General features: G+C 54.7%; 4 protein-coding genes across 4 annotated transcripts; all 4 read right to left on the reverse strand.

The window, feature by feature from the left end:
- Positions 1-923: 923 nt before the first annotated feature.
- On the reverse strand, positions 924-9,063 carry LOC129147539 (immunoglobulin superfamily member 1-like). The gene is made up of 13 exons (XM_054710064.1): positions 8,733-9,063; positions 8,282-8,587; positions 7,790-8,086; positions 7,222-7,530; positions 6,882-6,938; positions 5,594-5,878; positions 5,143-5,448; positions 4,651-4,947; positions 4,087-4,389; positions 2,446-2,730; positions 1,995-2,300; positions 1,503-1,799; positions 924-1,240 (listed from the first exon to the last, which is right to left on the reverse strand). Exons 1-13 carry the CDS (start codon positions 9,061-9,063, stop codon positions 924-926), a joined length of 3,696 nt encoding a protein of 1,231 aa, XP_054566039.1.
- Positions 9,064-10,025: 962 nt separating this feature from the next.
- LOC129147540 (leukocyte immunoglobulin-like receptor subfamily A member 6) lies at positions 10,026-12,461 on the reverse strand. Its single transcript, XM_054710065.1, has 6 exons — positions 12,350-12,461; positions 11,905-12,189; positions 11,454-11,759; positions 10,962-11,258; positions 10,399-10,701; positions 10,026-10,114 (listed from the first exon to the last, which is right to left on the reverse strand). Exons 1-6 carry the CDS (start codon positions 12,459-12,461, stop codon positions 10,026-10,028), a joined length of 1,392 nt encoding a protein of 463 aa, XP_054566040.1.
- Positions 12,462-13,548: 1,087 nt separating this feature from the next.
- LOC129147541 (leukocyte immunoglobulin-like receptor subfamily A member 6) lies at positions 13,549-16,108 on the reverse strand. Its single transcript, XM_054710066.1, has 6 exons — positions 16,076-16,108; positions 15,453-15,478; positions 15,070-15,371; positions 14,618-14,923; positions 14,126-14,422; positions 13,549-13,865 (listed from the first exon to the last, which is right to left on the reverse strand). The coding sequence occupies exons 1-6, from the start codon at positions 16,106-16,108 to the stop codon at positions 13,549-13,551; spliced, it is 1,281 nt and encodes a 426-aa protein (XP_054566041.1).
- A 175-nt stretch (positions 16,109-16,283) lies between these two features.
- On the reverse strand, positions 16,284-19,284 carry LOC129147542 (leukocyte immunoglobulin-like receptor subfamily A member 6). Its single transcript, XM_054710067.1, has 6 exons — positions 19,275-19,284; positions 18,202-18,486; positions 17,753-18,055; positions 17,240-17,536; positions 16,668-16,976; positions 16,284-16,384 (listed from the first exon to the last, which is right to left on the reverse strand). The coding sequence occupies exons 1-6, from the start codon at positions 19,282-19,284 to the stop codon at positions 16,284-16,286; spliced, it is 1,305 nt and encodes a 434-aa protein (XP_054566042.1).
- Positions 19,285-23,846: the final 4,562 nt, after the last annotated feature.

The raw sequence follows: 23,846 nt of genomic DNA on the forward strand, positions 1-23,846 counted from the left end.
CGCTGGGACCTCCCTGCACAGGAGGGAGGGTCTGTCTAGCAGCCGTCCTAGAGAATAGGAGGGAGGGTAACAGCTGCCTGCCCACCTTGTACTGAAATATGTCTGTGTGTGTGTGTGTGTGTGTGTGTGTGTGTGTGTGTGTGTTTCAGAGAGAAAAGGAGAGGGACAGTCCCTTTCCCACATGGAGGCACCAACCACTGCCTCACGTAGACCCTCACTTACCCCTCTGGGGGCCTGACCACGTGGTGAGGAGCAGCCTATCCTCAGAGCATCAAGGGGACAGTATGTGGATGAGATGTGGGGACTGCTTTCTCCCCACTTGAACTCAGTGACCCGTCCTGAAGCAGGCCCTGAACATCCCCCTCTGCCATGACCACTCCACCCTTCACCTGCCCTACTTCCGGTCTCCAAGCCAGATTCCCCAGGGGTGTGGATGTGAAAACTCTGAGCCCTGGGGGCCTGTGGTTTCCCTGAGATCTCCCCAGACCCCAGCCCGCACACAAGCCTCTCTTAGGTGTCAGAGGCCATTAGATCCTGAGAGAGACTCTGAACCAACAGGTTGGCCAGTGCTCCTTCTGAGCAAGAAGGACCCAATGGTTCCTGAGCTGCAGACATGGGCCCTGAGGGTGGGGGGCTTGAGTCCCAGGGAGTCCTGGGAAGGAGGCCAGAAAGGTTTGAGAGTCTGGCTCACCATGGAGTCCCCACCTCACTCAGATCCTCCTGTATCTGCCCTGTGGCCCCCAAGACACTCCCATTGTCCAACTGGTGCCTTCTGGGTCCAGGTGAGGGGGAGAGCTGAGCAGGGTTAGGAGGGTGTGTGAGGTGCAGATGTTGTCTGGGTGACCATCCCTAGAGATCCCTCCTTCCCTTTCAGCCCTGAATTTTCAGCACGGGACCCTGAGTTCACATGACATCAGACAGGGTCACGGGACCTCACCTGAGACCAGAAGCTCCAGGGGCTGACTGGGGAGTGACAGTAGGAAGGGCGACGTGCTGCTTGAGCTGTAGCACCTGTAGGTGCCCCAGTGGCCTGAGGTCACAGGACTCATGGAGAACTCTGCCTGGAACTGCTGAGCTCGGTGCTCTGATCTCACACGAGAGGGGGGATCGGTTGCCCCCTCCTTGGCCAGAAGGAATGTGTCCCTCTGGCTCTGTGACTGACACAGCAGGGTCACGTTCTCTCCTGAGGCCACCCTGGGGCCTGGCTGCACCAAGAGGGAGGGTGTGTCAGACAGCTGTCCTAGAGAGAGAGAGGGAGGGTGAGGGCTGCCTGCCCACCTTGTTCTGCCCTGAGAGTCAGCAGGGCTCTCTCTGAAGGCCCTCATCTCTGTCTGTCTCTGTTTCTCTGTGTCTTCTACTTCCCCCTCCCAGTCCCTTCCCTATCTCTCACTCTGTCTCCCTCCCACCCTGGGGCCTGCACTTTCTTTCTGGCTTTACCACCTGAGATGCCAACAGGGCCTGTTCAGAGTCTGGGTCCCTTAGTGAACCCACTGGCTCCTCACCTGCCACCAGGATGTCCAGGGGGTCACTGGGGGCCGACCACTCAGAGGACAGGTTGTATCCACCGTAGCATCTGTACCGGCCCCCGTGGGAGCTGCTCACAGTGCCCAGGGGGAAGTGGGCCTGAGAGAGCCCAGCCTGGGGCTGCAGGACAAGGCTCTGGGGGAGGTCCCGTTCCCCCTCCTTGTGCAGAGCGAATCTGTCATAGCCGACATCAGAGCGACACTGGAGGGTCAGGCTCTGTCCAGAGGCCACGATGGGGCCCTGCTGGCTCAGGAGGGAGGGCTTTCCAGACTCACCTGGGGAAACCAGAGGAAAATTTCAGGGACTCCTCCTCCCATAACCCCCTTCTTTCTTTACCCCCAGGAGAAGAGAAGGGACCCCAGAAGCCCCGGAGCTCCCCTCACCATCTCACATGGGGCTCCCCTCCCAGCACATATGCCAGGAATTTATCTGGTGCCTCAATCCACGGATGCCGTAATAATGGGACTCACCTGACACCAGGAGCCCTAGGGCGTCACTGGGGTGTGAGCACACCAGGGGCCTGTCCCTGTAGTAGCAGCCATAGCATCTGAAAATCCACCTGTGGCTTGCGGTCAAGGGCCCCACAGGGAAGAGGGCCTGGGACTGCCCACTGGGCTGTGTCTGTGAGTCCAGGGACCAGGAGAGTCTCTGATCTCCTTCCTTAGTCAGAAGGAACCTGTGATATCCCTGCCCTGAGCCACATTGGAGGGTCACGTTCCCTCCTGAGGTCACGACAGGGCCGGGCAGTGCGGAGAGGCTGGGTTTGTTGTAGGATGCTAGGAGAGGAGGAGGCAGCATGTTAAATGGGGATCACACCTCCCACATGTCCCCCAGGGCTGGGCTGTGAGAGGGAGAAACCCTGAGAGCAGACCCCCATTCTGAGGGCAGAGCCTGAGCCGGGGACCCCTGATGTCCTCTCACCTGTTGTCACCAGCTCCAGGGGGTCACTGCGCTCTGACCAGCCATCAGGGTTGAGATAGTAGCAGTGAAATATCCCAGCATCATGATCTCTCATGTGTGTGATGGAGAACATCACCCCGTCTCCTTGCTTTAGTGGCTTCTCTCTTTTCCATGGTCCTGGGTTTCCCTCTTTATACAGACGGTACTCCTCAGCCCCGGGGGACCCCTGACAGGAGATGGTCAGGGAACTTCCCCGGGGGGTGACAGGCCCTGGCTCCGCAGAGAGGGCGGGTTTTGGGTGGGGCCCTAGAGAAAACAAGAGGCTACATTGCAAAGGTCTCCCCACCGGCATCGCACAGCTGAGCTCAAGACACTGTAATTGTATTTCTTCCATCCTAGCCTCACCTCTCCTGGCACAGGGCCCTGAATGACTGAGCTCAGAAAGGACAGGGTCAGCGGCCGCACCAGAGACCAGGAGCACCACGGGCTCACTGAGGAGTGAGAGATGGAACGGGGAGGAGGTGTGTGAGCTGTAGCACCTGTAGGTGTCCCTGTGAGCTGAGATCACGGGGCTCATGGAGAACTCTGCCTGGTACTGCCTGGCTTGGTATTTTGATCTCAGAAGCAGGGGGGATTGGATTCCCCATCCTTGGACAGAAGGAAAGTGTCCCTTGGGCTCTGTGACTGACACAACAGGGTCACGTTCTCCGCTGAGGCCTCGCTGGGGCCTCACTGCACAGGGGGGAGGGTCTGTCTAGCAGCCGTCCTAGAGAATAGGAGGGAGGGTAACAGCTGCCTGCCCACCTTGTACTGAAATATGTCTGTGTGTGTGTGTGTGTGTGTGTGTGTGTGTGTGTGTGTGTGTGTTTCAGAGAGAAAAGGAGAGGGACAGTCCCTTTCCCACATGGAGGCACCAACCACTGCCTCACGTAGACTCTCACTTACCCCTCTGGGGGCCTGACCACGTGGTGGGGAGCAGCCTATCCTCAGAGCATCCTAGGGTCATGGTTTTAGGTGACATGTGGGGACTTCTTTCTCCCCACTTGAACTCAGTGACCCGTCCTGAAGCAGGCCCTCAACATCCCCCTCTGCCATGACCACTCCACCATTCACCTGCCCTACTTCTGGTCTCCAAGCCAGATTCCCCAGGGGTGTGGACATGAAAACCCTGAGCCCGGGGGGGCCTGTGGTTTCCCTGAGATCTCCCCTGACCCCAGCCCCCACACAAGCCTCTCTTCAATGTCAGGGGCCATTAGATCCTGGGAGAGACTCTCAAACACCTGGTTGAGTCAGTGCTCCTTCTGAGCAAGAAGGACCCAATGGTTCCTGAGCTGCAGACATGGGCCCTGAGGGTGGGGGGCTTGAGTCCCAGGGAGTCCTGGGAAGGAGGCCAGAAAGGTTTGAGAGTCTGGCTCACCATGGAGTCCCCACCTCACTCAGATCCTCCTGTATCTGCTCTGTGGCCCCCAAGACACTCCCACTGTCCAACTGGTGCCTTCTGGGTCCAGGTGAGGGGAGGGCTGAGCAGGGTTAGGAGGGTGTGTGAGGTGCAGATGTTGTCTGGGTGACCATCCCTAGAGACCCCTCCTTCCCTTTCAGCCCCGAATTCTCAGGACGGGACCCTGAGTTCACATGTCACCAGACAGGGTAAGGGGACCTCACCTGAGACCAGAAGCTCCAGGGGCTTACTGGGGTGTGACAGCAGGTAGGGCGAGGTGCTGCTTGAGCTATAGCACCTGTAGGTGCCCCATTGGGCTGAAGTCACAGAGCTCATGGAGAACTGTGCCTGGAACTGCTGAGCTTGGTGCTCTGATCTCAGATGAGAGGGGGGATCGGGTGCCCCCTCCTTGGACAGAAGGAACGTGTCCCTCTGGCTCTGTGACTGACACAGCAGGGTCACGTTCTCTCCTGAGGCCACCCTGGGGCCTGGCTGCACCATGAGGGAGGGTGTGTCAGACAGGTGTCCTAGAGAGAGAGAGGGAGGGTGAGGGCTGCCTGCCCACCTTGTTCTGCCCTGAGAGTCAGCAGGGCTCTCTCTGAAGGCCCTCATCTCTGTCTGTCTCTGTATCTCCATGTCTTCTCCTTCCCCCTCCCAGCCCCTTCCCCACTACTCTCTGTCTCCCTCCCTCCCTGGGGCCTGCACTGCCTTTCTGGCTTTACCACCTGAGACCCCCAGCAGAGCTTGTACAGAGTCTGGGTCCCTCTCTGAACCCACTGGCTCCTCACCTGCCACCAGGATGTCCAGGGGGTCACTGGGGGCCGACCACTCAGAGGACAAGTTGTATCCACCGTAGCATCTGTACCGGCCCCCGTGGGAGCTGCTCACAGTGCCCAGGGGGAAGTGGGCCTGAGAGAGCCCAGCCTGGGGCTGCAGGACAAGGCTCTGGGGGAGGTCCCGTCCCCCCTCCTTGTGCAGAGCGAATCTGTCATAGCCGACATCAGAGCGACACTGGAGGGTCAGGCTCTGTCCAGAGGCCACGATGGGGCCCTGCTGGCTCAGGAGGGAGGGCTTTCCAGACTCACCTGGGGAAACCAGAGGAAAATTTCAGGGACTCCTCCTCCCATAACCCCCTTCTTTCTTTACCCCAAGGAGAAGAGAAGGGACCCCAGAAGCCCCGGAGCTCCCATCACCATCTCACATGGGGCTCCCCGCCCAGGACAGATGCCAGGAATTTATCTGGTGCCTCAATCCATGGATGCCGTAATAATGGAACTCACCTGAGACCAGGAGCCCTAGGGCGTCACTGGGATGTGAGCACACCAGGGGCCGGTCCCTGAAGTAGCAGCCATAGCATCTGAAAGTCCACCTGTGGCTTGCGGTCAAGGGCCCCACCGGGAAGAGGGCCTGGGACTGCCCACTGGGCTGTGTCTGTGAGTCCAGGGACCAGGAGAGTCTCTGATCTCCTTCCTTAGTCAGAAGGAACCTGTGATATCCCTGCCCTGAGCCACACTGAAGGGTCACGTTCCCTCCTGAGGTCACGACAGGGCCGGGCAGGGCGGAGAGGCTGGGTTTGTTGTAGGATGCTAGGAGAGGAGGAGGCAGCATGTTAAATGGGGATCACACCTCCCTCATGTCCTCCAGGGCTGGGTTGGGATAGGGAGAAACCCTGAGAGCAGACCCCCATTCTGAGGGCAGAGCCTGAGCCTGGGACCCCTGATGTCCTCTCACCTGTTGTCACCAGCTCCAGGGGGTCACTGCGCTCTGACCAGCCATCAGGGTTGAGATAGTAACAATGAAATATCCCAGCATCATGATCTCTCATGTGTGTGATGGAGAACATCACCCTGTCTCCTGGCTTTAGTGGCTTCTCTCTTTTCCATGGTCCTGGGCTTCCCTCTTTATACAGTCGGTACTCCTCAGCCCCTGGGGACCCCTGACAGGAGATGGTCAGGGAACTTCCCCGGGGGATGACAGGCCCTGGCTCCGCAGAGAGGGTGGGTTTGGGGAAGGTCCCTAGAGAAAACAAGAGGCTACATTGCAAAGGTCTCCCCACCGGCATCCCACAGCTGAGCTCAAGACACTGTAATTGTATTTCTTCCATCCTAGCCTCACCTCTCCTGGCACAGGGCCCTGAATGACTGAGCTCAGAAAGGACAGGGTCAGCGGCCGCACCAGAGACCAGGAGCACCACGGGCTCACTGAGGAGTGAGAGATGGAACGGGGAGGAGGTGTGTGAGCTGTAGCACCTGTAGGTGTCCCCGTGAGCTGAGATCACGGGGCTCATGGAGAACTCTGCCTGGTACTGCCGGCCTTGGTATTTTGATCTCAGAAGCAGGGGGGATTGGATTCCCCATCCTTGGACAGAAGGAAAGTGTCCCTTGGGCTCTGTGACTGACACAACAGGGTCACGTTCTCTGCTGAGGCCTCGCTGGGGCCTCACTGCACAGGAAAGAGGGTCTGTCTAGGAGCCGTCCTAGAGAATAGGAGGGAGGGTAACAGCTGCCTGCCCACCTTGTACTGAAATATGTGTGTGTGTGTGTGTGTGTGTGTGTGTGTGTGTGTGTGTGTGTTTCAGAGAGAAAAGGAGAGGGACAGTCCCTTTCCAACATGGAGGCACCAATCACTGCCTCACGTAGACTCTCACTTATCCCTCTGGGGGCCTCACACTCGGTGAGGAGCAGCCTATCCTCAGAGCATCAAGGGGACAGGATGTGGGTGAGATGTGGGGACTGCTTTCTCCCCACTTGAACTCAGTGACCCGTCCTGAAGCAGGCCCTCAACATCCCCCTCTGCCATGACCACTCCACCATTCACCTGCCCTACTTCTGGTCTCCAAGCCAGATTCCCCAGGGGTGTGGACGTGAAAACTCTGAGCCCTGGGGGCCTGTGGTTTCCCTGAGATCTCCCCTGACCCCAGCCCCCACACAAGCCTCTCTTCAGTGTCAGGGGCCATTATATCCTGGGAGAGACTCTCAAACACCTGGTTGAGTCAGTGCTCCTTCTGAGCAAGAAGGACCCAATGGTTCCTGAGCTGCAGACATGGGCCCTGAGGGTGGGGGGCTTGAGTCCCAGGGAGTCCTGGGAAGGAGGCCAGAAAGGTTTGAGAGTCTGGCTCACCATGGAGTCCCCACCTCACTCAGATCCTCCTGTATCTGCTCTGTGGCCCCCAAGACACTCCCACTGTCCAACTGGTGCCTTCTGGGTCCAGGTGAGGGGAGGGCTGAGCAGGGTTAGGAGGGTGTGTGAGGTGCAGATGTTGTCTGGGTGACCATCCCTAGAGATCCCTCCTTCCCTTTCAGCCCCGAATTCTCAGGACGGGACCCTGAGTTCACATGTCACCAGACAGGGTAAGGGGACCTCACCTGAGACCAGAAGCTCCAGGGGCTTACTGGGGTGTGACAGCAGGTAGGGTGAGGTGCTGCTTGAGCTGTAGCACCTGTAGGTGCCCCATTGGGCTGAGGTCACAGGGCTCATGGAGAACTGTGCCTGGAACTGCTGAGCTTGGTGCTCTGATCTCAGATGAGAGGGGGGATCGGGTGCCCCCTCCTTGGACAGAAGAAACGTGTCCCTTTGGCTCTGTGACTGACACAGCAGGGTCACGTTCTCTCCTGAGGCCACCCTGGGGCCTGGCTGCACCGAGAGGGAGGGTGTGTCAGACAGCTGTCCTAGAGAGAGAGAGGGAGGAAGGGTGAGGGCTCCCTGCCCAGCTTGTTCTGCCCTGAGAGTCACCAGGCCTCTCTCTGAGGACCCTCCTCTCTGTCTGACTCGGTTTCTTTGTGTCTTCTCCTTCCCCCTCCCAGCCCCTTCCCTATCTCACTCTGTCTCCCTCCCTCCCTGGGGCCTGCACTTTCTGGCTTTACCACCTGAGATCCAGCAGGGCCTGTTCAGAGTCTGGGTCCCTTAGTGAACCCACTGGCTCCTCACCTGCCACCAGGATGTCCAGGGGGTCACTGGGGGCCGACCACTCAGAGGACAGGTTGTATCCACCGTAGCATCTGTACCGGCCCCCGTGGGAGCTGCTCACAGTGCCCAGGGGGAAGTGGGCCTGAGAGAGCCCAGCCTGGGGCTGCAAAACAGGGCTCTGGGGGAGGTCCCGTTCCCCCTCCTTGTGCAGAGCGAATCTGTCATAGCCGACATCAGAGCGACACTGGAGGGTCAGGCTCTGTCCAGAGGCCACGATGGGGCCCTTCTGGCTCAGGAGGGAGGGCTTTCCCGATGCACCTGGGGAGACCAGATGTGAATTACAGGGGCTCCTCCTCCTATAACCCCCTTCTTTCTTTACCCCCAGGAGAAGAGAAGGGACCCCAGGAGCCCCGGAGCTCCCCTCACCATCTCACATGGGGCTCCCCTCCCAGCACATATGCCCGGAATTTATCTGGTGCCTCAATCCATGGATGCCGTAATAATGCGACTCACCTGAGACCAGGAGCCCTAGGGCGTCACTGGGGTGTGAGCACACCAGGGGCCTGTCCCTGTAGTAGCAGCCATAGCATCTGAAAATCCACCTGTGGCTTGCGGTCAAGGGCCCCACAGGGAAGAGGGCCTGGGACTGCCCACTGGGCTGTGTCTGTGAGTCCAGGGACCAGGAGAGTCTCTGATCTCCTTCCTTAGTCAGAAGGAACCTGTGATATCCCTGCCCTGAGCCACACTGGAGGGTCACGTTCCCTCCTGAGGTCACGACAGGGCCGGGCAGGGCTGAGAGGCTGGGTTTGCTGTAGGATGCTAGGAGAGGAGGAGGCAGCATGTTAAATGGGGATCACACCTCCCTCATGTCCCCCAGGGCTGGGCTGTGAGAGGGAGAAACCCTGAGAGCAGACCCCCATTCTGAGGGCAGAGCCTGAGCCTGGGACCCCTGATGTCCTCTCACCTGTTGTCACCAGCTCCAGGGGGTCACTGGGCTCTGACCAGCCATCAGGGTTGAGATAGTAGCAGTGAAATATCCCAGCATCTATATCTCTCATGTGTGTGATGGAGAACATCACCCTGTCTCCTGGCTTTAGTGGCTTCTCTCTTTTCCATGGTCCTGGGCTTCCCTCTTTATACAGTCGGTACTCCTCAGCCCCTGGGGACCCCTGACAGGAGATGGTCAGGGAACTTCCCTGGGGGATGACAGGCCCTGGCTCCGCAGAGAGGGTGGGTTTGGGGAAGGTCCCTAGAGAAAACAAGAGGCTACATTGCAAAGGTCTCCCCACGGGCATCCCACAGCTGAGCTCAAGACACTGTAATTGTATTTCTTCCATCCTAGCCTCACCTCTCCTGGCACAGGGCCCTGAATGACTGAGCTCAGAAAGGACAGGGTCAGCGGCCGCACCAGAGACCAGGAGCACCACGGGCTCACTGAGGAGTGAGAGATGGAACGGGGAGGAGGTGTGTGAGCTGTAGCACCTGTAGGTGTCCCCGTGAGCTGAGATCACCGGGCTCATGGAGAACTCTGCCTGGTACTGCCTGGCTTGGTATTTTGATCTCAGAAGCAGGGGGGATTGGATTCCCCATCCTTGGACAGAAGGGAAGTGTCCCTTGGGCTCTGTGACTGACACAACAGGGTCACGTTCTCCCCTGAGGCCTCGCTGGGGACTCGCTGCACAGGAGGGAGGGTAGGTCTGGCATCCGTCCTAGAGAATAGGAGGGAGGGGAACAGCTGCCTGCCCACCTTGTACTAAAATGCTGTGTGTGTGTGTGTGTGTGTGTGGGTGTGCTTGTGTGTGTGTGTGTGTGTGTGTGTGTGTGTGTGTGTGTGTGTTTCAGAGAGAAAAGGAGAGGGACAGTCCCTTTCCCGCATGGAGGCACCATCCACTGCCTCACACACGCCCTCACTTACCCCTCTGGGGGCCTGACCACGTGGTGGGGAGCAGCCTATCCTCAGAGCATCCTGGGGTCAGGATGTGGGTGAGATGTGGGGACTTCTTTCTCCCCACTTGAACTCAGTGACCCGTCCTGAAGCAGGCCCTCAACATCCCCCTCTGCCATGACCACTCCACCATTCACCTGCCCTACTTCTTGTCTCCAAGCCAGAATCCCCTGGGGTGTGGACGTGAAAACTCTGAGCCCGGGGGGCCTGTGGTTTCCCTGAGATATCCCCTGACCCCAGGCCCCACACAAGCCTCTCTTCAGTGTCAGGGGCCATTAGATCCTGGGAGAGACTCTCAAACACCTGGTTGAGTCAGTGCTCCTTCTGAGCAAGAAGGACCCAATGTTTCCTGACCTGCAGAAATTGGCCCTGAGGGTGGGGGCCTTGAGTCCCAGGGAGTCCTGGGAAGGAGGCCAGAAAGGTTTGAGAGTCTGGCTCACCATGGAGTCCCCACCTCACTCAGATCCTCCTGTATCTGCTCTGTGGCCCCCAAGACACTCCCACTGTCCAACTGGTGCCTTCTGGGTCCAGGTGAGGGGAGGGCTGAGCAGGGTTAGGAGGGTGTGTGAGGTGCAGATGTTGTCTGGGTGACCATCCCTAGAGATCCCTCCTTCCCTTTCAGCCCTGAATTCTCAGGAGGGGACCCTGAGTTCACATGTCACCAGACAGGGTAAGGGGACCTCACCTGAGACCAGAAGCTCCAGGGGCTTACTGGGGTATGACAGCAGGTAGGGCGAGGTGCTGCTTGAGCTATAGCACCTGTAGGTGCCCCATTGGGCTGACGTCACAGGACTCATGGAGAACTCTGCCTGGAACTGCTGAGCTCGGTGCTCTGATCTCAGATGAGAGTGGGGATCGGCTGCCCCCTCCTTGGCCAGAAGGAACGTGTCCCTCTGGCTCTGTGACTGACACAGCAGGGTCACGTTCTCTCCTGAGGCCACCCTGGGGCCTGGCTGCACTGAGATGGAGGGTGTGTCAGACAGCTGTCCTAGAGAGAGAGAGAGGGAGGGTGAGGGCTGCCTGCTCACCTTATTCTGCCCTGATAGTCAGCAGGGCTCTCTCTGCGGGCCCTCTTCTCTGTCTGTCTCTGTTTCTCTGTGTCTTCTTCCTCCTCCCAACGTCGTCCCCATCTCTCTCTGTCTCCCTCCCTCCCTGGGGCCTGCACTCTCATTCTGGCCTCAGCACCTGAGACCCCCAGCAGAGCCTGTGCAGAGTCTGGGTCCCTGACTGAACCCACTGGCTCCTCACCTGCCACCAGGATGTCCAGGGGGTCACTGGGGGCCGACCACTCAGAGGACAGGTTGTATCCACCGTAGCATCTGTACCGGCCCCCGTGGGAGCTGCTCACAGTGCCCAGGAGGAAGAGGGCCTGAGAGAGCCCAGCCTGGGGCTGCAGGACAAGGCTCTGGGGGAGGTCCCGTTCCCCCTCCTTGTGCAGAGCGAATCTGTCATAGCCGACATCAGAGCGACACTGGAGGGTCAGGCTCTGTCCAGAGGCCACGATGGGGCCCTGCTGGCTCAGGAGGGAGGGCTTTCCCGATGCACCTGGGGAGACCAGATGTGAATTACAGGGGCTCCTCCTCCTATAACCTCCTTCTTTCTTTTCCCCCAGGAGAAGAGAAAGGACCCCAGGAGCCCCGGAGCTCCCCTCACCATCTCACATGGGGCTCCCCTCCCAGCACATATGCTAGGAATTTATCTGGTGCCTCAATCCACGGATGCCGTAATAATGCGACTCACCTGAGACCAGGAGCCCTAGGGCTTCACTGGGGTGTGAGCACACCAGGGGCCTGTCCCTGTAGTAGCAGCCATAGCATCTGAAAATCCACCTGTGGCTTGCGGTCAAGGGCCCCACCGGGAAGAGGGCCTGGGACTGCCCACTGGGCTGTGTCTGTGAGTCCAGGGACCAGGAGAGTCTCTGATCTCCTTCCTTAGTCAGAAGGAACCTGTGATATCCCTGCCCTGAGCCACACTGGAGGGTCACGTTCCCTCCTGAGGTCACGACAGGGCCGGGCAGTGCGGAGAGGCTGGGTTTGTTGTAGGATGCTAGGAGAGGAGGAGGCAGCATGTTAAATGGGGATCACACCTCCCTCATGTCCCCCAGGGCTGGGCTGTGAGAGGGAGAAACCCTGAGAGCAGACCCCCATTCTGAGGGCAGAGCCTGAGCCTGGGACCCCTGATGTCCTCTCACCTGTTGTCACCAGCTCCAGGGGGTCACTGGGCTCTGACCAGCCATCAGGGTTGAGATAGTAGCAGTGAAATATCCCAGCATCATGATCTCTCATGTGTGTGATGGAGAACATCACCCTGTCTCCTGGCTTTAGTGGCTTCTCTCTTTTCCATGGTCCTGGGCTTCCCTCTTTATACAGACGGTACTCCTCAGCCCCTGGGGACCCCTGACAGGAGATGGTCAGGGACCTTCCCTGGGGGATGACAGGCCCTGGCTCCGCAGAGAGGGTGGGTTTGGGGAAGGTCCCTAGAGAAAACAAGAGGCTACATTGCAAAGGTCTCCCCACTGGCATCCCACAGCTGAGCTCAAGACACTGTAATTGTATTTCTTCCATCCTAGCCTCACCTCTCCTGGCACAGGGCCCTGAATGACTGAGCTCAGAAAGGACAGGGTCAGGGGCCCTCACCAGAGACCAGGAGCACCACGGGCTCACTGAGGAGTGAGAGATGGAACGGGGAGGAGGTGTGTGAGCTGTAGCACCTGTAGGTGTCCCTGTGAGCTGAGATCACGGGGCTCATGGAGAACTCTGCCTGGTACTGCCGGGCTTGGTATTTTGATCTCAGAAGCAGGGGGGATTGGATTCCCCATCCTTGGACAGAAGGGAAGTGTCCCTTGGGCTCTGTGACTGACACAACAGGGTCACGTTCTCCCCTGAGGCCTCGCTGGGGCCTCGCTGCACAGGAGGGAGGGTAGGTCTGGCAGCCGTCCTAGAGAATAGGAGGGAGGGTAACAGCTGCCTGCCCACCTTGTACTGAAATGCTGTGTGTGTGTGTGTGTGTGTGTGGGTGTGTTTTGTGTGTGTGTGTGTGTGTGTGTGTGTGTGTGTTTCAGAGAGAAAAGGAGAGGGACAGTCCCTTTCCCGCATGGAGGCACCATCCACTGCCTCACGTAGACCCTCACTTACCCCTCTGGGGGCCTGACCACGTGGTGGGGAGCAGCCTATCCTCAGAGCATCCTGGGGTCAGGATGTGGGTGAGATGTGGGGACTTCTTTCTCGCCACTTGAACTCAGTGACCCTTCCTAAAGCAGGCCCTCAACATCCCCCTCTGCCATGACCACTCCACCATTCACCTGCCCTACTTCTGGTCTCCAAGCCAGATTCCCCATGGGTGTGGACGTGAAAACTATGAGCCCGGGGGGCCTGTGGTTTCCCTGAGATCTCCCCTGACCCCAGGCCCCACGAAAGCCTCTCTTCAGTGTCAGGGGTCATTATATCCTGGGAGAGAATCTCAAACACCTGGTTGAGTCAGTGCTCCTTCTGAGCAAGAAGGACCCAATGGTTCCTGAGCTGCAGACATGGGCCCTGAGGGTGGGGGGCTTGAGTCCCAGGGAGTCCTGGGAAGGAGGCCAGAAAGGTTTGAGAGTCTGGCTCACCATGGAGTCCCCACCTCACTCAGATCCTCCTGTATCTGCTCTGTGGCCCCCAAGACACTCCCACTGTCCAACTGGTGCCTTCTGGGTCCAGGTTAGGGGAGGGCTGAGCAGGGTTAGGAGGGTGTGTGAGGTGCAGATGTTGTCTGGGTGACCATCCCTAGAGACCCCTCCTTCCCTTTCAGGCCCGAATTCTCAGGACGGGACCCTGAGTTCACATGTCACCAGACAGGGTCAGGGGACCTCACCTGAGACCAGAAGCTCCAGGGGCTCACTGGGGAGTGACAGCAGGAAGGGTGAGGTGCTGCTTGAGCTGTAGCACCTGTAGGTGCCCCATTGGGCTGAGGTCACAGGGCTCATGGAGAACTCTGCCTGGAACTGCTGAGCTCGAAGCTCTGATCGAAGACGAGAGGGGGGATCGGTTGCCCCCTCCTTGGCCAGAAGGAACGTGTCCCTCTGGCTCTGTGACTGACACAGCAGGGTCACATTCTCTCCTGAGGCCACCCTGGGGCTTGGCTGCACTGAGAGGGAGGGTGTGTCAGACAGCTGTCCTAGAGAGAGAGAGGGAGGGTGAGGGCTGCCTGCTCACCTTATTCTGCCCTGAGAGTCAGCAGGGCTCTATCTGCGGACCCTCCTCTCTGTCTGTCTCTGTTTCTCTATGTCTTCTCCTTCCTCCTCCCAACCCCTTCCCCATCTCTGTCTGTCACCCTCCCTCCCTGGGCCTGCACTCTCATTCTGGCCTCACCACCTGAGACCCTCAGCAGAGCTTGTGCAGAGTCTGGGTCCCTGACTGAACCCACTGGCTCCTCACCTGCCACCAGGATGTCCAGGGGGTCACTGGGGGCCGACCACTCAGAGGACAGGTTGTATCCACCGTAGCATCTGTACCGGCCCCCGTGGGAGCTGCTCACAGTGCCCAGGGGGAAGTGGGCCTGAGAGAGCCCAGCCTGGGGCTGCAGGACAAGGCTCTGGGGGAGGTCCCGTCCCCCCTCCTTGTGCAGAGCGAATCTGTCATAGCCGACATCAGAGCGACACTGGAGGGTCAGGCTCTGTCCAGAGGCCACGATGGGGCCCTTCTGGCTCAGGAGGGAGGGCTTCCCAGACTCACCTGGGGAGACCAGAGGAGAATTTCAGGGGCTCCTCCTCCCATAACCCCCTTCTTTCTTTACCCCCAGGAGAAGAGAAGGGACACCAGAAGCCCCGGAGCTCCCCTCACCATCTCACATGGGGCTCCCCGCCCAGCACAGATGCCAGGAATTTATCTGGTGCCTCAATCCATGGATGCCGCAATAATGGGACTCACCTGAGACCAGGAGCCCTAAGGCATCACTGGGGTGTGAACACACTAGGGGCTTGTCGTTGTAGTAGCAGCCATAGCATCTGAAAATCCACCTGTGGCTTGCGGTCAAGGGCCCCACCGGGAAGAGGGCCTGGTACTGCCCACTGGGCTGTGTCTGTGAGTCCAGGAACCAGGAGAGTCTCTGATCTCCTTCTTTAGTCAGAAGGAACCTGCGATATCTATACACTGAGCCACATTGGAGGGTCACGTTCCCTCCTGAGGTCACGACAGGGCTAGGCAGGGCTGAGAGGCTGGGTTTGATATACAATCCTAGGAGATGAGGAGGCAGAATGTTAAATGGGGATCACACCTCCCTCATGTCCCCCAGGGCTGGGCTGTGAGAGGGAGACACCCTGAGAGCAGACCCCCGTCCTGAGGGCAGAGCCTGAGGCTGGGACCCCTGAGTGTCCTCTCACCTGTCACCACCAACTCCAGGGGGTCACTGTACTCTGACCAGCCATCAGCGCTGAGATAGTAGCAGTGAAATATCCCAACATCATGCTCTGTCATGTGTGTGATGGAGAACATCACCTTGTCTCCAGTATTCAGTGGCTTCTCTCTTTTCCATGGTGCTGGGCTTCCCTCTTTATCCAGACGGTACTCCTCAGCCCCTGGGGACCCCTGACAGGAGATGGTCACAGGGCTCCCCTGGGGGATGACAGGGCCTGGCTCGGCCCAGAGGGTGGGTTTGGGGAGGGGCCCTAGAGAAAACAAGAGGCTCCATTACAAAGGCCTCCCCACTGCATCCCACAGCTCAGCCCAAGACACCGATAGTGTATTTCTTCCATCCTAGCCTCACCTCTCCTGGCACAGGGCCCTGAGTGACTGAGCTCAGAAAGGACAGGGTCAGGGGCCCTCACCAGAGACCAGGGGCACCACAGGCTCACTGGGGAGTGACAGCAGGAAGCGGAAGGAGCTGTTTGAGCTGTAGCATCTGTAGGTGCCCCGTGAGCTGAAGTCACGGAACTCATGGAGAACTCTGCCAGGAACAGTCCACCTGGGTGTTTTGATCTCAAAAGCTGGGGGCGGGGAATCAGCTGTTCTTTCCTTTGCAGACGGAAAGTGTCCCTCGGGCTCAGTGACTAACACGGCAGGGTAACGTTCCACCCTGAGGCTTCGATGGGGCCTGGCTGCAGCTAGAGGGAGGGTCTGTCTGGTAGCCATATTGGAGAATGGGAGGGAGGGTAACAACTGCCTGCCCACCTTGTACTTAAATGAGTATAAATGTTTCAGACAGAAAAGGAGAGGGACAGTCCCTTTCCCCCATGGAGGCACCAACCACTGCCTCACACACGCCCTCACTTACCCCTCTGGGGGCCTGACCACGTGGTGGGGAGCAGCCTATCCTCAGAGCATCCTGGGGTCAGGATGTGGGTGAGACATGGAGACTGCCTTTTCCCCACTTGAACTAGGTGCCCCGACCTGAAGCTGGGCCTCAACATCCCCCTCTGCCATGGCCCCTCCACCCTTCACCTGCCCTACTTCCGGTCTCCAAGCCAGATTCCCCAGGGGTGTGGACGTGAAAACTCCGAGCCCGGGGGGCCTGTGGTTTCCCTGAGATCTCCCCTACCCCAGCCCCCACACAAGCCTCTCTTCAGTGTCAGGGGCCATTAGATCCTGGGAGAGACTCTCAAGCACTTGGTTGAGTCAGTGCTCCTTCTGAGCAAGAAGGACCCAATGGTTCCTGAGCTGCAGACATGGGCCCTGAGGGTGGGGGGCTTGAGTCCCAGGGAGTCCTGGGAAGGAGGCCAGAAAGGTATGAGAGTCTGGCTCACCATGGAGTCCCCACCTCACTCAGATCCTCCTGTATCTGCCCTGTGGCCCCCAAGACACTCCCACTGTCCAACCGGTGCCTTCTGGGTCCAGGTGAGGGGAGGGCTGAGCAGGGTTAGGAGGGTGTGTGAGGTGCAGATGTTGTCTGGGTGACCATCCCTAGAGACCCCTCCTTCCCTTTCAGCCCCGAATTCTCAGGACGGGACCCTGAGTTCACATGTCACCAGACAGGGTCAGGGGACCTCACCTAAGACCAGAAGCTCCAAGGGATTACTGGGGTGTGACAGCAGGTAGGGTGAGGTGCTGCTTGAGCTGTAACACCTGTAGGTGCCCCATTGGGCTGAGGTCACAGGACTCATGGAGAACTCTGCCTGGAACTGCTGAGCTCGGTGCTCTGATCTCAGATGAGAGGGGGGATCGGTTGCCCCCTCCTTGGCCAGAAGGAATGTGTCCCTCTGGCTCTGTGACTGACACAGCAGGGTCACGTTCTCTCCTGAGGCCACCCTGGGGCCTGGCTGCACCGAGAGGGAGGGTGTGTCAGACAGCTGTCCTAGAGAGAGAGAGGGAGGGAGGGTGAGGGCTGCCTGCCCAGCTTGTTCTGCCCTGAGTGTCACAGGCCTCTCTCTGAGGACCCTCCTCTCTGTCTGTCTCTGTTTCTCTGTGTCTTCTCCTTCCCCCTCCCAACCCCTTCCCTATCTCTCTCTGTCTCCCTCCCTCCCTGGGGCCTGCACTTTCTTTCTGGCTTTACCACCTGAGACGCCAGCAGGGCCTGTTTAGAGTCTGGGTCCCTGACTGAACCCACTGGCTCCTCACCTGCCACCAGGATGTCCAGGGGGTCGCTGGGGGCCGACCACTCAGAGGAGAGGTTGTATCCACCATAGCATCGGTACCGGCCCCCGTGGGAGCTGCTCACAGTGCCCAGGGGGAAGTGGGCCTGAGAGAGCCCAGCCTGGGGCTGCAGGACAAGGCTCTGGGGGAGGTCCCGTCCCCCCTCCTTGTGCAGAGCGAATCTGTCATAGCCGACATCAGAGCGACACTGGAGGGTCAGGCTCTGTCCAGAGGCCATGATGGGGCCCTGCTGGCTCAGGAGGGAGGGCTTCTCAGACTCACCTGGGGAGACCAGACGTGAATTACAGGGGCTACTTCTCCCAGAAACCGCTTCTCCTGTCCTGGCCTCCAGGTCTCACGATCTCTCTCTTTTTTTTTTTTTTCATCCCAGCGGCCTCTGTACCCCATCACCCTCTCCCTTGGGGCTCCCCTCCCAGCAAAGATGCCAGTACTGTATCTGGTGCCTCAATCCCTGGAATATGTTATGATAGGACTCACCTGAGACCAGGAGCCCTAGAGCGTCACTGGGGTGTGAGCACAGCTGAGGCCTGTCCTTGTAGCAGCCATAGCATCTGAACGTCCACCTGTGGCTGGGGATAACGGGGCCCACAGGGAACAGGGCCTGGGACTGCCCACTGGGCTGTGTCTGTGAGTCCAGGGCCCTGAAGAACCTGTGATCTCCTTCCTTAGTCAGAATGAACCTGTGATATCCATACACTTGGCCACACTGGAGGGTCACGTTCCCTCCTGAGGTCACAACACGGCTGAGCAGGGCAGAGAGGCTGGGTTTGCTGTAGGATCCTAGCAGAGGAGGAGGCAGCGTGTTTAATGGGACTCACACATCCTTCACATCCCCCAGAACAGGGCTGTGAGAGGGAGACACCCTGAGAACAGACGCCATTTCTGAGGACAGAGCCTGAGGCTGGGGCCCCTGAGTGTCCTCTCACCTGTTGTCACCAGCTCCAGAGGGTCACTGGGCTCTGACCAGCCAACCGGGCTGACATAGTAGCAGTGAAATATCCCAACATCACGCTGTGTCATGTGTGAGATGGAGAACATCACCTTGTCTCCGAGCTTCAGTGGCTTCTCTCTTTTCCATGGTGCTGGGCTTCCCTCTTTATCCAGACGGTACTCCTCAGCCCCTGGGGACCCCTGACAGGAGATGGTCACGGGGCTCCCCTGGGGGATGACAGGGCCTGGCTCGGCCCAGAGGGTGGGTTTGGGGAGGGGCCCTAGAGAAAACAAGAGGCTCCATTACAAAGGCCTCCCCACTGCATCCCACAGCTCAGCCCAAGACACCGTTCGTGTATTTCTTCCATCCTAGTGTGAATGGAAGGAGCCACATGCTAACCTGACAAGCTCAGGGGAGGCCTGCGTGGCCGTCTTGCAAACTCAGAGACCTGAAATAACCACAAAGGATGGTTTGAAAATTAAATATTTAACTACAAACAGGTTATAGTGGGCAGTCATGTCCTAGGCCGATATCTTCCCTGACAAAGGTCAACTTAGATCTTTACTGAGCCCATTTGCCTTTTTGCCTCTAAGATAACATATCTGTGAGATGTCTGGGTAACTTGTAACTTCCTTTTTACCCCGGACCCCTCAGGGCACAACAAATGGCACCGGGACATTCCTTCATTGTTATTGTTATCAAGTTAATTGTCAACTGTTAATTACGTTAAAGTATCCTGTATCTATCTCTGTAAGAGAAGCACATGTCCATCATTTCACTTTTCACCCAATCCCAGAGGTTTCCCCGCTTTGCTTTGTCCCACCTCCCTAATCTGTCACCAATGGATTTCATGTAACTCACCTACGTCCCTTTTCTTTGATTTCAAGGTATAAATATAGATGTAACCCTGCATTCTCCGGAGCATTATCTCAATTCATTGAGGTTCTGCTTCCCGGCATATGTCGACATTTTGGCTCAAATAAACTCACTAAAATTCTTTACAGGTTTCAATGGTTTTTTCGTTAACATTTTTGGCGTAGTCATGGCAGGATTCCGAAGAAAACTCACCCGGGATCATCCTTTGGACTTGGACTTGGAGCTAGGATCCAGCAAAGGGCCCGTTGAGCCCACCGGTTCTCCGCCCATTGGGTGAACGTGGGTGAGTGATCTCTCGGATCCAGGACCTCTCTGTTTGGTAGAGGTCTGACTTTATTTGAGCTGTTTTAAAATCCTCGAGGTGGAACCAGGGTTGACAAAACCCCAGGTTAAGGGTTGGCAGAACCCAGGCTTAGGCAGGACTGGAGGAAAAATGGGTGGCTGGTTTTGATTTTGGCTTTTCAATTGGAATTGCTGAGAGTCTGAGCAAAAATAACCTTCGCCGTATAAATGAGCTGCACTCATTCAGCTCCGAAGATAAAGGGGCAATACTTTTTTATTTTTAAAGAATAGTCCGATTCTGAGGTGTCCTTAGGTGACTAAGAATTTTGTGGAAGTGTCAGAAATGCAGGAGCCCCGTCTGGAAGTTCCGACTGTAATTAACTAAATGGCTTTTCTAGGGGGCCACCTTAAAGGCTTGGTCTGCCCGGGCCCCAAAAAAACTCTTTTTTGTGGTTTTAGACAGCCGGGAGAGAAACTGAGGCCACATTTGACCTACTACATAACATATCTAAAGTTTGCTCAGACTACAGATATCCAAAAATAAAAAAATTTAACATGGGAAATTATGCCTCCAAGGCTAGAAGCTCCCAAGACCCCAGCCCTCATTTAATACTCCTGATAAGAAGCCTTTACTTGCAAGTACTTACCAGAAATGAGAAAATTTAACTAGAACATATTAACTGAGGAATGGCCATAAAGAAAAAATGCAGTTTGTTTGGGGTACCTATGTTAATATTTTGCATGCAAGAAAAAAAAAATGCCGGCTCTGAAATTAAAGTGAATGAGTATCTTGATTTGGAAACTAGAAGCTTCTAAGAAAAAAAATTTTTTTTTTTCTTCCTATAGATGGAAATTAATAAAAAGATTTTCAGAGACTGTCTTAGAACTGTTCTGAAGTTAACAAATGTCTACAGCCATTTTTGAATAGTCCTTTGGGAGTGGACTGAAATTCTAGAGAGGGGCAGTTCCCAAACCGGGGACAAAGACACTGCTTTGGTAATTTTAATGCTAGACGTTCTCTGGTGTAAACTCTTAGTGTGTTTTCTGCGCGTCTGTATAACAGTGTTGATGTTTTTGTGTCTCTGTTGTTGTTTAATTTGTTGAAAGAAAAGGCAAGTCCCACTTCGGGGAAGCCTAGTTGTGTGTGGTGGGGTTGAAAGCGTGAGAGAGATTGCAAGAACGTCCCAGCAGCTGCCAAGAATTCTTAATCTTGGGGGCTCTTCTTGCTCTCCCTCTCAGGGTTCAGCTTCCAAAAACAGCTAGTGAGATTTCTGTCTGTTTGTCTGAAATATAATTGTGGCTGTCTATCTCTTAGGGATTTCGGTTTGCTCTTTCCTTTGTTGTGAGAATAAACAAATCATCTTTTCTGTCTAAGAATAGTTTAGACAGCCTCCATTTTGGACTGTGACTTGGCAGCCGCCATGTGGGCCGCATGGCTTGATGCTCCCCTTGAAAGAGCAAGGGCCAACCCCTCCCTTTGAATTAGCCAATCAGGAAAGACTGTGTGCCTGAGCTCCAATCAAGAGCAAGGACAGGTCACGTGCGTTGCTAAGGCACTCTGCTTCAGAAAGAAACTTGCAAAGATTCTCAGAGCCAAGTTCAAACAGGAAACTTTAGGAGGGTAGCATGTGTCCAGTCAGGGACACCGGCAAGCCAAGAGTAATGATTCCCTGTGGGGGCGTCTGCCAGTGATACTCTGGGAATTTGCGTTTCACATATTGGGAGTTTATGTGTTATTTTCAATGCTCAATACACTGCTTGCAATAAGCCTTGTGCCTCATTTTAAAATCTTGCATATTATTCTTTATATGTTAAAGTTATAATTGAATCTAAAGGTATACAAATTTTATATTATTCTCTATGTCATTTTACAGGGATTATTACTTACCAAGAAGTTGTTGTCTTGGAATGTTATATTTTATAGAAAAGCAAGGTTTTTATCAAATCTATAATCATGCTACTTTTAAATTTTTGTCATTTGTGGACCGCTTTATTCTGATTCATTTGTAGGTATATATATGTCTAGAAAAATCCATGAAAAGGACTCGGATTTACTCTAACTTGCAAGTTTCTAAGCAGGTCATATTTTGAACTGGATGAAGATTTATAGAACTTCAAGGAATAAATAAACAAAAACAACTATGGGACTAAATGAATTGAGGATAATTATTCTTATGATTCTATTTAAAATATTGTTGACACTTAAATCTTTTGTTTCCTGAATATAGGGAAAAGTAAAGAGCAGACATTCTGCATTGTAGGAACTAACAAATTGGTAACAGATTCATTTCACAGTGCACTCCCGGGAGACGAAGGGTTCAAAGATCATGGCTTACAACCAGATTTGCTGTCTTGGAAAAGACACCAAATAAAAGACTCTCCAACCTCATTGAAGGGGACCTTACCAGGTATTACTAACTAACCCATGTGCAACTAAACTTAAAGGAGGTAGCTCATGGATTCACATTTCTCATTTAAAAAAGGCATTTGACTATGAATGGACGTCTACTCCCATCTCTGACCCCATCTCCGTCTGCAGCGGAGATCAAAGACTTTTCAAGGACAAGGAACAGCTGGGACCTTTCGAGGATGAGAAGTCGCCGACCACGGAGGCAGACAGCTATCCCAAGATGACATCAACAAGGCCTGTATGATCACAAACTGATACTGCTTGAACCTTGTTTTATATCAACTGATTGTTATTGATTGAATGTATATAAAATGATTTTCATATTATTATTATCCTTATGGTTCCCTAGTGGAAACAATATCTGCCTCCCCAGACCTCTTCCTTTATTAGATATGAAAATTTAACCTAAATACCTGCTAATCTTTCCCACCTAGTATACAATGATGTTCTGATTATCAGGTATGATCGTGAAATTAATGCCTTGTTAGCCATACATTGGTCTTCTCCTACCATCAATATAAGCTTTGGTGGTTGTTGTTGTTTTCTGGCTCTATCTATTATAAAGGACCCACCTTAGGCAAATACCTCCAAGAATATCTCCCTGATAATTCCACTGGTAGAATTGTATATGGATGTAATCTGGATGAATATTGTATGGCTATAGAGATGGGTGATGAATAACTAAGAAAAACACCTGGATATGATGGCCAAAGGCTTGCAGCAGCCTGTGCTATCTGTCATAGCATATCATGTCCTCAGACTCACCAGCCATGCTCTTATGGCTGGATGTCTGTGAAATAAGAAAGAAATCAATGGGTCCCCATTTCAGAAATTATTGACATCATTTGGTGGGTAGATATGTTTATAATTACCCCACCGTCCTTGTGTCCTGGATGTTTGAGGAGCCCTATAAATACTCAAACTCTAGCCCATTTGGGAGTCTCCTTCACTCATTTAACTATGGCATGGGAAACTCAACATTTTTGGCTCCACTCAGTATACCCTAACTGCTCCCAAGTCATAGCTACCCAATGGCAACAATATTTCTGGTGGCTCCAACAACATTGGTCTCCCTAAAAGAAGCAAAAGGGGAATACTTGGAGGAGTAGGGGCTGGCCTTGGTATCCTGGGACAAGCTGAACTTGCAGCTAATGAAGAACATCATTCATTAGAAAAGGATTCTTATCTCAAATAGGTCATCTAGAGGGAATGCTGTTTCCGGAAGAAGGAAAAACAGGGGGAAGCAGCATGGAAAGACAATAAAGCCTTAGTTTCATGGATAGAACAGACTCTAAAAACTTATGCACAAACCCAACAATGGGAACGTGCCTGTGCCCTAACTCAACAGGGCCTATTGTCTATGTTAATGCAAAGAATCTGAAGTGGCTATGCAACAATGGCCAACTATAATGGCTGCAGAAGCCCAGGCCAGACACTTAATGGGACTCATATGGTTCCCCAGGAATTTGGAAAAAATTTAAATGGGAAATGTGATCTACGATATTGTGTTTTTAAAAGCCCGGGTGTGAGTTAAATCCTAAGCTTAAAATTCCCAGTAGTTCAACTGGCTGGCGTAAGGATTATCCTCTATAATACTAGAATACTTCCAATGGGAAGTTGATGGGCCATATTTAAAAATAATAAACAATGTGAACCCATCTCACTGTCAGTGAAAATTGGAAAGGTGAATGGTTATGCCCTCAATCCATAGGGAATACTGAATTCACCCAGTCCTGGCCTATTGTATCTACCCCCATGAATAACAACATATGGTATATGGGAAAGGGGCGTTTTGCTGGGAAGGGTTAAAAAACTCTTCTGTTATAATAACTGATTTTTACTGTAATAACACCACGTTTACTTTAAATAATACTGGAATATGGTGTAATACTGAAATTATAGGCAAAATAACTTTGCCTGAGGTTCATAAAACCTATGATAATATTGATACTGAAAAACCAATGTATTGGGAAATTGAACTCCTCCCCATGAGGCCATTTTTATGGGAACTAATTGGCCAGAAGAAAATTAGAGCTTCTAGATAATGAAATAGTGGAGTCTTAATTCATTTG

The sequence above is a fragment of the Eptesicus fuscus genome, chromosome 21, assembly GCF_027574615.1.
Source record: "Eptesicus fuscus isolate TK198812 chromosome 21, DD_ASM_mEF_20220401, whole genome shotgun sequence".
NCBI classification, from domain to species: domain Eukaryota; kingdom Metazoa; phylum Chordata; class Mammalia; order Chiroptera; family Vespertilionidae; genus Eptesicus; species Eptesicus fuscus.